General features: G+C 55.8%; 1 protein-coding gene across 2 annotated transcripts in view; it reads right to left on the bottom strand.

Annotated features, from left to right (window-relative positions):
* The window catches only part of GRIK3 (glutamate ionotropic receptor kainate type subunit 3), a 215,082-nt gene that overhangs the window by 40,111 nt on the left and 161,477 nt on the right, over nucleotides 1-13,494 (bottom strand). For both annotated transcript variants that reach the window (XM_035019078.1, XM_035019079.1), the window contains exons 8-9: nucleotides 9,732-9,839; nucleotides 6,418-6,531 (exon numbers count right to left, since the gene is read on the bottom strand). In XM_035019078.1, the coding sequence (XP_034874969.1) occupies nucleotides 6,418-6,531; nucleotides 9,732-9,839 (222 nt within the window). The remainder of the gene's footprint in view (nucleotides 1-6,417; nucleotides 6,532-9,731; nucleotides 9,840-13,494) is intronic.

The raw sequence follows: 13,494 nt of genomic DNA, 5'->3' as shown, positions 1-13,494 counted from the left end.
TGACAGAGGGCACGGGTACTGGGAATCCCACGTGCATATGCCCACGAGAAGGGCACACACCCAATTATGGAGGCGTCTCATCATCTGTTAACCAGTGTGGCTATTCCTTTGACACTGTGGGCCCCTGGGGCCCCTGGGGCAGATTGAGCCATGGAAGGCCTTGGAAAACACCTCCATTAGAAGTCCTTGGGAGCAGAAACCCACCAGCAGCCTCTTGCTGGGCTCCCGCTGTGGCAGGTGGGCTCGATTCTCTGGCCCTGGTCCCCCAGTACGGCCACCTTTCAAAATCCCACCCCACCCCAGGACTCATTTACTCTAGATTTTCAACAATCCTTTGGGATGCTTCAGAGCAAGGACGGGGGCGTGTGTGAACCCCCAAGGGGTTCCTGCCTCTCCAGGGATTCTGAGAAAATCACCTCTCAGTCTTATTGGGTAGAACACTGGGGCCTTTGGCTGGAGTCCATGCTGAATCTCCATGCCTCCCATCCCCACCCTGCAACCAAGTAGGCAGCTCACAGGGTTGGTGAGAAGAGCCCAGGTAGGGCCGGGGAAGGTGTGGGGGACTACCTGGAGGGAAGGGGGCTGTGGTTGGTGCACACACTGCCATCGTGCAAATCCATCTCTGAGAAGGTGCTGCCCCGAACCCTGGCATGGGGCCCAGTGAACAGGGCCTGGGGGCAGGAGCTTCAGTCTTCCCAACCCCCATCCTCTTGATCGGATATTCTTGTGCAGTGAACAAAGTATACCACTGTCCCTGTTGGCCCTGATATGAGCTCAGGGAAAGAACTGGAGAGAAGGTACTAGCTCTCCCAGGGCAGTCACCAACCACACACAGATTCCTGGACAAAATCTACCTCCTTCTGTAAAATGGGGAGAATCCTAGAACCCACCAGACAGGGTTGCTGTGAGGAGTAAATGAGTCCATCTATGAAAAGCACTTACAACAGAGCCTGGCAAATGTAAGTCGCCAATAAGATTGATTGATTGATTTTTATTAATATCGTTACCTTCTTTCTGTGTGCCGGGTAGCCCGTGACTGCAGTGCCCTTTCCAGCCTAGAGACCATGTCCAAGGTCACCAAAGGTTAAAAACCACAGCTGGCCGCAAAAACCTTTAGGGAAAGGGCCCTGAGATAGCTCACTTCCTGACCCTCCCTCCACGCCCCTCCCTGGGCCTATTCTCTAAAATTAGCACTTCATTTGTGAAGGCACCACAGCCCCAGAATCTATACATCTCCATATAAATACGCTGCCTTCGGAGCAGCTGTAAAATGCCATTAATTTCGGGAAGTGCTTTGCGGATGGCATACATATTTAACAGCCAAAGCCCAGAGCATTAAAATGGTGCTCGCCACAGTAATGTGTCTCTAGACCTGCAACATTTCCTAGGGGGTAATTCTGAACTCCGCCAACTACTTATTCATGGACTATTTCACAATTTATTACTGGAAATGTCCAGACAGCCAATTCACAAGCTCTCTCGGCTGCTAATCGATTGCTCAGTGAAGGTGCCCTCAATTTCATAACTTCACGCTCTCCTATTGCTCTGGGAGAACAGCTGTAGGAGCGGGGTAATATTTCTCTTCAACAAGTCACAGGAAACAGGGGTCCAGAAAAATAACCTTTTCCGACTTTTCGTGGCCAGCTCTCTCAGTCTGCTCTCTCTCTGATCACTCACACCAACGTGAGAGCCGGGCCCTGTGCTAAGCTTCTCCCGGTGGCCGGACCTGTGGGGTTGGAAAGGGGTCTTGGGCGGAAGGATCCAAGGGTGAGCTGCCCGCTATCTGCATTCCCAAGCCCCCTCTGACCCAGGCAGCGCCAACACACGTCCACAAAAGCACACACCTGTAGGCACCATGCCACCGCTGCTGAAGTACATGCTCGGTGTTGTCAGCCCAGCCCTGCTCGGCCACAGGGGCGGAAGGCCCTGCACCCAGGACCTTGGCTTCCGCCTGTTAGAACCAGGACAGAGCACTGGGAGTCCTGCCCACCCCGGAGGTGGGGCCGAGGGTGGTCCCTGGCCTGGGATGGTCCTCCCAGCCCACACCCTGGCCTTCTTTTGCTTCTCTGCCTCTCCTGTTGCCCCGTGCTAGGGGTCCTGCCTGGCCGTTGAGTCTTACGTGGTCACAACACGCACACGACACAAATACACCCATCGGTGTGTCTCCGGACACCCGCGTGTGGCTGGGTCAGTCCCGCACCCACACACGTACCCGCACGCATGTCAACACTGCTGCTTTCTTCAGAGCCCGAAGAACTCGCAACCTTCAAAGGCAGGGCCCCCAGGAGTGAGGCAGGTGTGTTTTCTCGGTGTGTGAGCTGAGGTTGGAGTGGATGAATTTTTCATGAGCCCATGGAAGAGCAGAGCCCGAACAGAAGCTGGGGCCGGGCGGAGAGGGGACAGGCTTCCAGGCTCTCGACCTCAGGCATGGGGAAGGCCATCTGCAGCTCTGAGGGGCCAGGGTGAGTGGAGTTAGGGCTCCGTCCATCTGTGTGTCCAGGGTAAGGGACCCTTTGCTCCTAACTCCAGGGTTCGGGATAGGGGAGGAGAGGAGGCAGGTTTAGGGCAGCCCAGGGGGAGCTGCGGCCCTCTGTCGTGCCCAGATTCCAGGGAAAGAGCAGAAACCCCTCTGATTAGGGGTCCAGCCCTATTCTCTGGGGGCAAAGCAGTTGGATGTTCCTGAGCTGGGCTTTGTACCTGCCTGTCACTCAAAGTGCCGTTGCCCAGACAACACACTTGCAGGCAGGCTGGGCCCCCAGTGCGCTCAGCAGGACGTGCTGGCCCTGCTTTCACGCTGCCAAGTGCTGGGGCTGGGTTTTCAGCCAGAGCAGCTGGGGCTGGGCCACTCTCCACAACTGGTACGTCTATCCCAAAGAGCCCCAGCCTGAGAACAGCCCCGCCCTCCCAGGGCTCTGAGACTGGCGGACCACACTGAGATGTTCAGGAGCGTCTGGACCAGCTTGAGGTTTTTGGGAAGGAGGCCCCAGGCCCATCCTTGTGTGGGCGTGGGCCTCTCTCACTCAGGAGACTCTGAAGACATTTTCAGCTGGACACAGAGTTTCTCAGAGACCAGAGCAAAGGCTATGTGTCACCCGCCCTGTCCCCATCAGGGATCCTCCAGACGTTTTCCTGGCCATTTCTCTTCCTCCAGGAAGGACTGGCCTTCTCTCATGGACCCACAGGGAGAAGCAGACCCTACCCTCCATGAGCTCTGGGCAGTGGGGATGCAGATAGCAATCATGGGCTGCCCCCAGTTCACGTGAGCATCTGATACTGCAGGATGGGGTTAAGACGGTGGGTGGGATATCTGCTTCAGGTGAGTCAGCAGCCATGTCAGAGGTCAAGGCCAACGGGGGCCAGGGGGAGGGAATTATCATGATGTCGGGCCCAGGAGCTCAGACTTTGGGCAAAGCAGATGATGAGGTCGTGGTTGGGTCTGGAGTCTGACATATCAATAGGAGACTAGAGCTGTGAGGGACTCAGGATGTCGAGGTCACAAACCCTAATGCCTTCAGGGACCAGCCAGGAAACAAGGAGGCAAGAGGCTGGGGAGTGTCCACCATGGGGAGTGTTGGGGTTCTGTTGAATGCAAGTTCGAAATCTCTGAGGCAGCCTGTGCTGGGGAGAACCTCTGTGGTTGTGGTCAGGGGTCAGTCTTCAGTGAAGTTCAGGGCTCATGGGTGGACAGAAGCCGAGGCTTTCTCTAGAACACTCTGCATACTGTACTAAACCTGAGCTCACCAGGGCCTGGATTTGTAATCAATAATAGTCATTAGTAACAACAGCAGCTATCATTTGGCATGCACTCTGTGCCATCGAGATTTATTAATCCATCAGACTCTCAACTCTATGAAGTAGATACAATTATTATCACCTCTCTTTTTCAGGTGGGGAAACAGAGGCATGGAGTAGTTAAGCCATTTTCCAGGGTCACACAGCTAATTAATAGTGAAGCCAGGGCTCAGACCCAAAGGTCTGTGTTCTTACCCATCACAGTCTTGCCCCTGCATCCTGGTCACACTGCTGCTGAGCTAGTATTCGCCCAGATGAGAGGCAGTGGGACAGATGGAGCTTTGTGCAGGCCGTGCGCCAAGGGGGTTTCTCTCCTCCCCTATCCCCAGGGGTGCCTGAGAGTCAGCCGGAAGCTGCAAGTGGGACTTCCATCAAGTGACTGAGTGCATCAGGTCTGGACCTTTGCAAGAAGCTGCGAGTGTTGACCAAGAAGCTTCAAGAAGGGCATAGGATGTCTGCTGGATCCTGCCTCTGCGGTATAAACAAATCCCGAGCACCTTTGCAGAAGGGTTTTATGCCCTTGAAATCAGGCTGCTGCCATTTTAATAAAATGCATACCCATGGTCTTTAAAGGTGTGTGTATCCCGTATCCTTCTGGCATATTACGTCTACCCTGCCACTCACTTGAGGGCATTGTTTTGTGGCTGAATCATCTGGGCCCACGTCATCACCCTTCTTCCTAATCTCTCCGAGCGCACTAGTTTTACCTTTGTTAATCTCGTCTTGTGCAAAGTGTTTTATTTATAGCTCACATTTTATGCAGCTCTGTTTTTAATCTTTTACCACCTTTTTATTATTTTATTTTTACCCTTTTATATTTTAGCTTTGTACACTTTTATCCTCTTGCTTTCTGACATTTTGGTTTTACATTTTTTACCTTGTCTAGCTGGAGCTGTTAATTATTTATTTTAATTTTTCGTCTTCCTTGATGGTTTCCCTTTTCATCTCTTGCTTTATTTTCATTTTTCTCATTATTATTTTCCCTTTAACTTTTTTGTTTCTTTTCAACTCTCTCCTTTTCTATTTGCATCCACATCAATATCCCTTCAGTTGCTCATCAGTCTTTAATTCCTTTGCTCTTTTTTGTTTATTTCTTTTTAATCTTTTTTAGTTTGTTTGTTTTTTTTTTTTTTTACAATTTTTCCCGTTCCTGATGAAATCTTTTGACTTACTGGCCTCAGCAGTCTGATTTTTCTATTTTTTTTTTTAGTTAACAAAAATTTGATCAATAAAGGCAGGCAGGATGTATGGTGTTGGGGGAGGTGCTCAGGGGTGGGGGGGGTTCATGCCCAAACCTGGGGGAGGGGCAGGTGTCTCCCCAGCCTTCCCACCCTGGCTCCGTCGGCAGTATGTCCAGAACCACTGTTAGGGCTCCTTTCACATGGATCCTCTCAGTGGTTACAACCTTGGACACTGGGGATGAGACCCACGGGCTGCAGGTGCTGGGGTGTCCACCACCCGCCGTCAAGCATCTGTCTGGTGAGTCACACGAGAGGGAGGGCAAAGGACCATTCCATGGGGCCCAGCTGAGCTGCCCCCAGTGGGAAGCAGGTGGGGAAACCATACCCCAGCGCCATGGAAGGGCCCACAGCCGGGTGCCCAGCCCTACTCTCTGATTCCATCCCAGGAAGCCTTACTTGGTCGGAACACTCCAAACCAGGCTGAGCCCTCTGCTCTGTACAGGATTTGCTTTATTCGTATTGCATTTATTGTATTGTATGAGCTTAATTATAAGGAGAAGCTGACTGAATTGTCCTCCAAAGGTCTTTGGTCTGAAGTTATTGGGTGGTGATCAGGCTGCCTCTCCTCCGCATGGCCCAGCTTGGGTCCCCAAGAGCAGTGCTGTGTCTCTGAAAGGGTGGGTCCTGAGTCTCTGGACACCCTGGAGGCCTTCCAGGAAGGGCTGGTGCATGCGGAGGGGCTAGAGCACTGGCCAATTAAGAGGCCAGTGGTGTGGGTGTGTCTTTCTGCCCATCCTGAGCTCCAAGGTGCAGAGAGCCTGGGAGATGCCAAGAGCCACTCCTTGGCGCTATTCAGTCCTGGGGAATGGAGGGAGGGTGGCAGGTAGAGTGATCATGGAGGAGAGCTCTCCGGATGGGCACTGTGGACTGTGGCATGTGTGGGCTCCCCGCAGAACCTCTGGGCTCTCTGGGTGTGGCCAGAGCGCCCACCACAGCTGGGGGTACCAGCGAGCAGGGCCTTTTCCCTGGGAACTGAGGTGAAGAGGTGGGGCCTGAGTCCTGGGGCAGAGGGCAGGTTAACCTCCTTCCATCTACCCCATCGTGGTTCGTACTTGGACTCAGGGGTGTGTGGGTGGGTGGGGGGAAATGCAAACACACAGGCCTCTGCAGATGGGCCTCCAAGCAGATCTCACACAGGCATGAGGACCAGCCCACTCTGTCTTTGGGAAGAGGCCGCTGACAGCCACCCGCTGTGGTCTTTGGCCTATGACCACGGGCAAGTTGCTCTGTTCCAGTGACTGAGGGCTTTCTGAGGGACCCTCCATGTTTCCACACCCGCCCCCCATCTTCCAGTCTCGAAGTAGCCCCGAGAGGTGCCCGGTCTGGGTCCTTCCAGCCCGTCCCCGGCTCACACCATCCCTCCTCTGGGGCTGCAGGTTCTTACCAGCACGGTGGTGACGATGAGCGACCTGTTTGTCAGAGAGTCAGTGACATTAGGGCCTCGGCCTTTGGCGACCTCCGTGATGTTGAGCCCCTCCGCAGGACTCCACACACCAACCTGGATGGACAGACAGACAGAAAACAGGGGCTGAACCCCCAGTCTTTCCATCCTTTCTCCACACCAACAAGACCATCCACTCATTCCCCTTCCTCGGGAGCATCATCACAGCTAACATGCTGTGAGCTAACCTTCCGGACAACCCTGTTGCCTCTCTTCTTCTGGGAGGAGGGCCCAAGGTGTCGAGTCTCCAGAATTCTGCCACCTCCCCCTTGCTGGCAACCCCAGCACAGCTGGTGGGGAAAATGCAGAAGAGAAGGTGAGCGTAAAGACAGTCCAGGGACCTCAGCTCAGCCAGGGGTGGAGCAGGTGCACTAGGAAATCAGGGGTCTTGGGGCAGAGGCACTCTGAGCCTGGTGGGCCCCCCTCTTCCTGGGGAAGAGGCTGAGCACCCAGCTGCTCACTCACTGGGTCTCCGCTCTGGTGCCACCTCCCGGGGCCATGCACCCTCCACAGCCCAGGGCAGGGCCTGGAGCAAGGGAGATGTTCACTAAGCATTTGCAGAATGGGTTACAGCGGAGGAGACATGTCACCTGCAGGAAGGCACCCTGGGCAGGAGCTGGTCTTTGTAGCTGTTTTGGGGGTAGAAGACCAGAGAGGAGGGCCCTCCCTGAGGGCCGCTGGGTTTGAAAGCAGTTAACTTTGAGTTTTACTTCTAAAGTTGGCAGATAGGGTGGCCAAAGTGGCATCATCTGTGTCCCCACAGTGTGCTTGTTGCTATCAGGCCCAAAGCTGGAGGAGGCCAGGGAAGATCCAGTTTACCAATCCTTCTAACACCCGGGGCCTCGTGAAGGTCCACTGCTGCCCGGCTCCACCCCCCTCTCGGGTCCTCTCCCGCAAGGAAGGTTTTGGCATGCCCACTCTGTCCTTGGCCTAGCTGGGGGGCACTCAGGAAACTTAATCAATTAAACAGAGAGGCCGAACGCAAACATCCCATTCAGAGAGCTGCGCAAAGCTGAAAGCAGGGAGCCATGTAATTATGCCTGGGTAATTCTGCCCTAATCCTCCCAGAGCCCCCGGCAGGAGCTGGCGGGATCAGTGTGACCCGGCTTAGCAAACAGAAGCCATGAGACAAGAGGCAGGGTGGCTGTGTTTGGGCTTAGCACCCTCTCCAGGCAGAATTTCTGTCTGTGCAGACCCCCGAGCCCAGAGGAGAGACAGGCAGACGGTGTCAGAGGTCCTTCTCTCAAGTGGCCCGAGCTCACGAGGGTCCCCAGCAGCCCACCCGGAGGACCCACAGACATCTGTCCAGCGGTTCCTGAGCAGCTGAAACCCTGGCCCCCACAAGCATCTATGGACTTCCAGCTGCACGCGCCCTGCTAGGCCCCAGGTGCCCTGGGGATGTGAGAACAGTCAGGACCGAGGAGGCCCGAGCTCCGCAGAGGCTGTCTGCGCACGCTCCAGGTGGCTGTAAGCAGGAGCCTCCGGAGGGCGCAGGTCAGCCTTCGTCCCGGGACAGTAGGAAGGCTTTTCCCGGGTGTTGGCTCTAGGCAACCTGTCCTTGGTTGGGAGAAGGCTGCTGTGATGGGCTCAGATGGGGAGTGCTCTCGTGACCCACTCCTGAGGTCTGCTGCGGGCCCGGGAGCACGTCGCCGCCGTGGTGTACGTGCGGCTAATTGCCACCCTCGGAATTTTAGGCCAGCCCCAGAGACCGACAGCTGAGAGAGCAAAAATGAGACGCCACTTGAGTGGATCCCACTGCAGCAATGCTGGTGGACCAGGAAGGGCCCCCTGCGCTGCCGGGCTTAAACGGGAGCCGGGAGACTGCTCCTCGAGGATTCGTACCGTGAGGAGGTTGGACCAGCTCGTCTCCCTGATCTTAGGAGCAGAAGCCACAACCCGTCCCTAAGGGGCTGATGCTGTATGTGGCATGAAAGAGTGGCAGAGGAAAGGTGGGGTTTCCCTGGACACCCCTGCCCGGGGGCCCCCAGGAGTCTGTGGGGAAACTCAGAAGTGAATGGAGTCAACTTGGCCACAAGGTACAACCCAGCCAGAGCCAAGCGTGTGCCTGAGGGAGCGAACCCGGGAGCCAGAGGCCACTCCTACAACCAGGGTGACCACGTGGGCAAAGGAGGGCTCGAGGGAGTGGGCATGGCTGGGCCGTGGGGAATGTTTTGGGGGCCATGGAGGCTGGGTCTGGAAAGGCAGGCTGGGTTATTTCTTGGAGAGCCATAAAGGCTCAGGTGAGAGGCCGGAGCTTCACTTGGTGCTGGGGGACCATGGGCACCAGCGGAGCGGGGTAGGGCTGTGCGCTGGGAAGCTTTGCGTGCATGCATGCATGTGTGTATGCATGTGTGTGTGCGTGCATGCGTGTGTGTATGTGTGTGTGTATACACTCAGGATGGCCGGAGGCTCAGGAGTGGAGGTGAAGAAGCCAGGGCTGGGTGCTAAAATCATCCAAGGTAGAGGCCTCACCCAGGTTAGACAGGGGTGGACAGGAGAGTAATCAGGGCATCCTGAAGGCCCAGAGACCTCAGGGCCAGCCCCTCCTTCTCCGGGCTTTTGCTCCCTGCACTTCGTACACCCCATTCCCTGGCCGGGACAGATGCCCTGGTGCGAGAGCGGGGGGCCAAGCCCCTGGCCCAAAGGCCCCAAGGATGTCCAGAATTAGGGGCTAATGTTGAATCTCCTCAGCCCAGCAGCCTGACTCGACAGAGTATGTGGACTGTTCCCAGAGAGCAGAACTGGCCCCATTACAAACATTTGCTGGTGGCCAGATGGAGGCCCCAGCCCCCAAAGGGTCTGCTATCCTCATCCAAACCCCCTGGAATCACTGAGGACTTAGAAACCAAGAGGGGGGAATTCAGAATCCATGCGCTTCAACCTCTCTCCAAGGATAAGAACCAACTCCAGTTCCCAGACAAGCAACCATGTTGCTTAATCTTTGCTTAAATGCCTCCAGTGACAGTGAGCTCATTACTTCCCAGGTAGGCACCCCCTCGTTGTTGGAAGTTTCTGTTACCCAAAGTCAGGTCTGTCTTTCTGCCCCCTGAGCCTTTCATTACTTTTTCCAGGTTAAGCATCTCCGGTGGCCCTTGCTCACAGTGACAGTTTGGGTGTCGGCCACGGCCAGGCCACTGGGTTCTGCACCCCTCCAGCCCGACCACGCCTTCATGTTCTCCAAAGGACCAAGGCACAGGCCATGCCAGGGCATGTCAAGCCCCCGAGGTCTTGTCCCTCCCTCTCCTGAGCCCACGTACCTTCTCCAGGCCGTCCTCCTTCAGGCTGATGATGTCCAGATCAAAATCTGTCCGTAAGCCACTGGTTTTGTTGAAAACAATCCGTCCAGTTAATCCTTCCCATTGAGCCTGCCGGAAGGGAGAGGGCAGAGCGGCAATTCCTCGGGCTCATAAATCATCATTCGGTACAACTGTACAATGCTTCATTTTAATTACTCTTTGCACTGATACTGTTCCCCCAAGACTATGATTAATTAATAATCACCTCCATCATTGCACGGGCTGTGGTGCGAGCCAGCGATTTCCATAAATTCTATTATGCTCTTTAGCCAGCATTACATTTGCACCTTCTCGTGTACAACATCGATCTCAGATGCACTCAACTGAGCCCCTGCCTTGAAGCCATGAGGCGGGGGAGCCCGTGGCGGGTCCCCAGAGAGGGGCAAGGAGGCAGGCGGGTGGCCTGGGGCAGGCGAGACCTGCGCGGAGGCGGAAAAGCCAAGGGGCCAAGCCAGCCCCGGCTGGAAGACCAGACACTTGGAGGAGAGCCGGAGGAGACAGAGAAGCTACCCCACCGCCGCCGCCGGCCCCGGCCCCACGGGGTCGTGGTTAAGAACGCGGGGGTCAGAAGGCCCGGGTCCAACCGCAGTTAGCTGTGCCACCTGGGGGATTCCACTTCACCTCTCTGTCTCAGGTTCCTCCTCTCAAAATGGAATTTGTAATAGTACCAAAATGCCACGAGGGTGGAATGAGATAAATCCCATAAAATACTTAGGATGGTGCATGGTACATACCCGAGCCCTGAACAAATGCCAGCTTTTGTGATCTTTTATTGCCATTAACATGGCTAGCACAGAAAGGCCAGGGTTCAGAGAATACCCCGGACCCGAGCTGAGAAGAGCCCCACTCTTCCAGATCAGGGATGGGCAATCCACGGCTGGCGGCCCCAACTCCCCTGCGGCCTGTTTCTGTGAACAGTGGATGAGAACGCGGTCACACCCATGTGTTTACTTAGCGTCTTTGGCTTCTCTGGCCCAGTGCCTGCGGGCCTGAATAGTTACAAAGAGACCATCTGGCCCACAAAGCCTAAATAGTCACTCTCCCGCCTGTGGCAGAAAAGATTTGCCAACTCCTTTCTAGAACATACCCTTCCTGGGGGCCCAGAGGATACCTACGAAATACTTCCCACTGCTCCGAGCATGTAACCTGCCGCCCTGGCGGGGGGGGGGCCAGGTGAGGTCGCCATCCCCATTTCACAGACAAGGAGGCAGGCCCCCCTGGGGCCAGCACATCCTCCAAGCTCACCAAGTGGATGAGAGCCCACCCTGCCGCTCGGGTCCCAGGGTCCCAGCACCTGGGCTAGAGCTATGCCCTTTCTCTCCCTCCTCCGTGGAGGTAGGAGGCCGTGGGCACCCAGGTGAACGCCCCAATGCCACCAGCTTTCTGAGTCTGGGAGAATAAACCTGGAGTCCTTGGGAACCAGGGGGAGCTGCGGGCTGACAGGGTTGGTGAAGGGGGCGCCAGAGCATGTGGAGGGGGGAGGCCTGAATATCGCGGTCGTTGCTTTGCCACACTGGGGTCAGGATCCCCTGGAGGTTCTGAAAAAGGTTCCGGGGCCTCTCCCTGGCCCAACGCCACTGACACTCATGCTTACGCTCACAGTGTGGCACCCAAGTTCATGGGCTCATGGATCCCTGGAGGCCACAGTGACACCCGAGGGGCTCTCCAAACACTTGGGCAGCTCTAAGGCATCGTGGGACGTGTGCAGGGGGGAGCAGCTAGGTAGACTAACTCAGGCAGAGGGGTGAGGCCTGGAAGGGGTCCGGGAGGCTGTTAAAAGGAGTTGGACAGAAAGTGATCATCTAACCTCTCCGAGCTTCGGGAAGGGGAAAATGACCTGTTTCCTCAGTGTTAAAAAAGTGTTAAAAAGGATGTAAAAAGTGTTTAGCAAGTGCCTGGCCTACACCGCCCCGACTAAGTGGTCTATATTATTATTACTCCTTTGTTGCTTCCTTCCATGGAGCTCCCTTGGACTAGGGCTGGTCACTTGGGCCAGGGCCCGAGGCCTCAGTAGAAATCCTGTCATAGAAGGCTAACCTCCTTCCCTGAATGCACTGATTTTGTCTCATGACAATCCTGCCAGGTGGGTGTCACTGTCGCCCCCATGTTAGGGTCATAGACATTGAGGCTCAAAGAGGGGCTGAGCCATATACAAATCCCATATCATGGTGGTGCAGGGCCGAAGCCCGGTCTGCAGGAACAGAGCTGAAGAGCTTGGCCTCACCACGACCAAGTTCTGTGGGAGAGGCTTCTAGAGCCCAGGGGGCCGGAAACGGGGTTGCGGAGAGAGATGAAAAGATCAGAGAAGGTGAAGACCACTGTTTATGGCTTCACAGAGAGGCTCAGCTCTGGCCAGCTCCCCCTCCTCTGTACCCTCAGGCTCTCTCCTGGCCCCCAGGGGAAATCACAGCAGATGCCTTCAAGCCTTCATTCGGAGCCAAGCCTTCCCCCTTGTCAGCTATAGAGGAAGCAAATGCCAGCAGGGGCCCGGACTGCCTGTGGGCCCCGGGTGGGTGGGCAGGGCCAGGGCAGGGCAGGGAGCCGGGGACAGCCCCTCCCTGTGACATTTCCCGGCCTGCCCGCCCCTTCCAGCCACCGCTCCAGACTCGCTAAATGAAAGATGCTTCACACGCTCTGAACTCCGGCCTGGTATTTTCCAGCTCCTCTCGGAAATGCCAAGTCTTTAAATGATTTACTGTCACGCAGTCAGATGGGGGAGACGGGCAACTCGGAAATGGTCTGAGGGAAGACGGTGTGCTGGGCTCAAGCAGGGCACTTGGGTCCCAGGCTCGGGCAGCTGCATTTTGCAGATGAGGCAGGGCAAGCCACATGGCTGCTCTGGGCCTCCATGTCCACCACCCTAAGGTGCAGGTGTCACGAAGATGTCCCTGAAGGGGTGCTGTAAAGAGCGTGAGTGCTGAGGGCCACTCACTGGGCCGGCGGCCGGGAAAGAGGAGGTACACCAAAGCGGGCCGGTCAGCCCCGAGAGGGAGAAAGGGGCCCCTTCCTCTGGTGTGGGCAGTGACAAACCTGCTCCCCTCAGGCTGCAGACTGAGCCTCAAAAATTCCAAGGGGTGAGGGGTAAGCAGGGTGAGGGTCCCCGAAGCTATGTGGCCCAGGGATACTCGTTAGCTGGAAACCCATCAGGGAACAAGAAGCCACAGTGATGGCAGTCTTGACGACAGAGACAACATAACGGTACCCCTCTGTTGGGCATCTGCTCTGCGCTCGGCTCTGGCCTCAGTGCTCACACACACCCTAACTCGCTTCATCCTGCAACAGCCCTAGGAAAATCTCCAGAGTATAGAGGCAGACCAGAGGCGCAGAGAGGTTCAGCAGCTTGTCGAAGGTCACACAGCTAAAAAATAGGTGAAGCTTCAGGGGCGCCTGGGTGGTTCAGTCATTAAGCGTCTGCCTTCGGCTCAGGTCAGGGTCCTGGGATCGAGCCCGGCATCGGGCTCCCTGCTCAGCGGGAAGGCTGCTTCTCCCTCTCTCACTCCCCCTGCTTGTGTTCCCTCTCTCGCTGTGTCTCTCTCTGTCAAATAAATAAATAAAATCTTTAAAAAAATAAAAATAAATAAATAAATAAAATAGGTGAAGCTTCAAAGGCATTTTTGTGTGGCTCCTAAGGGGCCCGGGGTTGTGGCTTGGGTCACTGATCCCCTCAGAAGGGCCTCTGGCCCCTCCGTCAGAGGCCTGCCCAGGAAGGAGGCACCAGGGGCTA

Source organism: Mirounga leonina, unplaced genomic scaffold (assembly GCF_011800145.1).
Source record: "Mirounga leonina isolate KUSES-001 unplaced genomic scaffold, KU_Mleo_1.0 Mir_173, whole genome shotgun sequence".
In the NCBI taxonomy this organism is placed as follows: Eukaryota; Metazoa; Chordata; class Mammalia; order Carnivora; family Phocidae; genus Mirounga; species Mirounga leonina.
The sequence above is the reverse complement of the archived record's forward strand: the minus strand, read 5'-3'. Positions and strand labels throughout refer to the sequence as shown.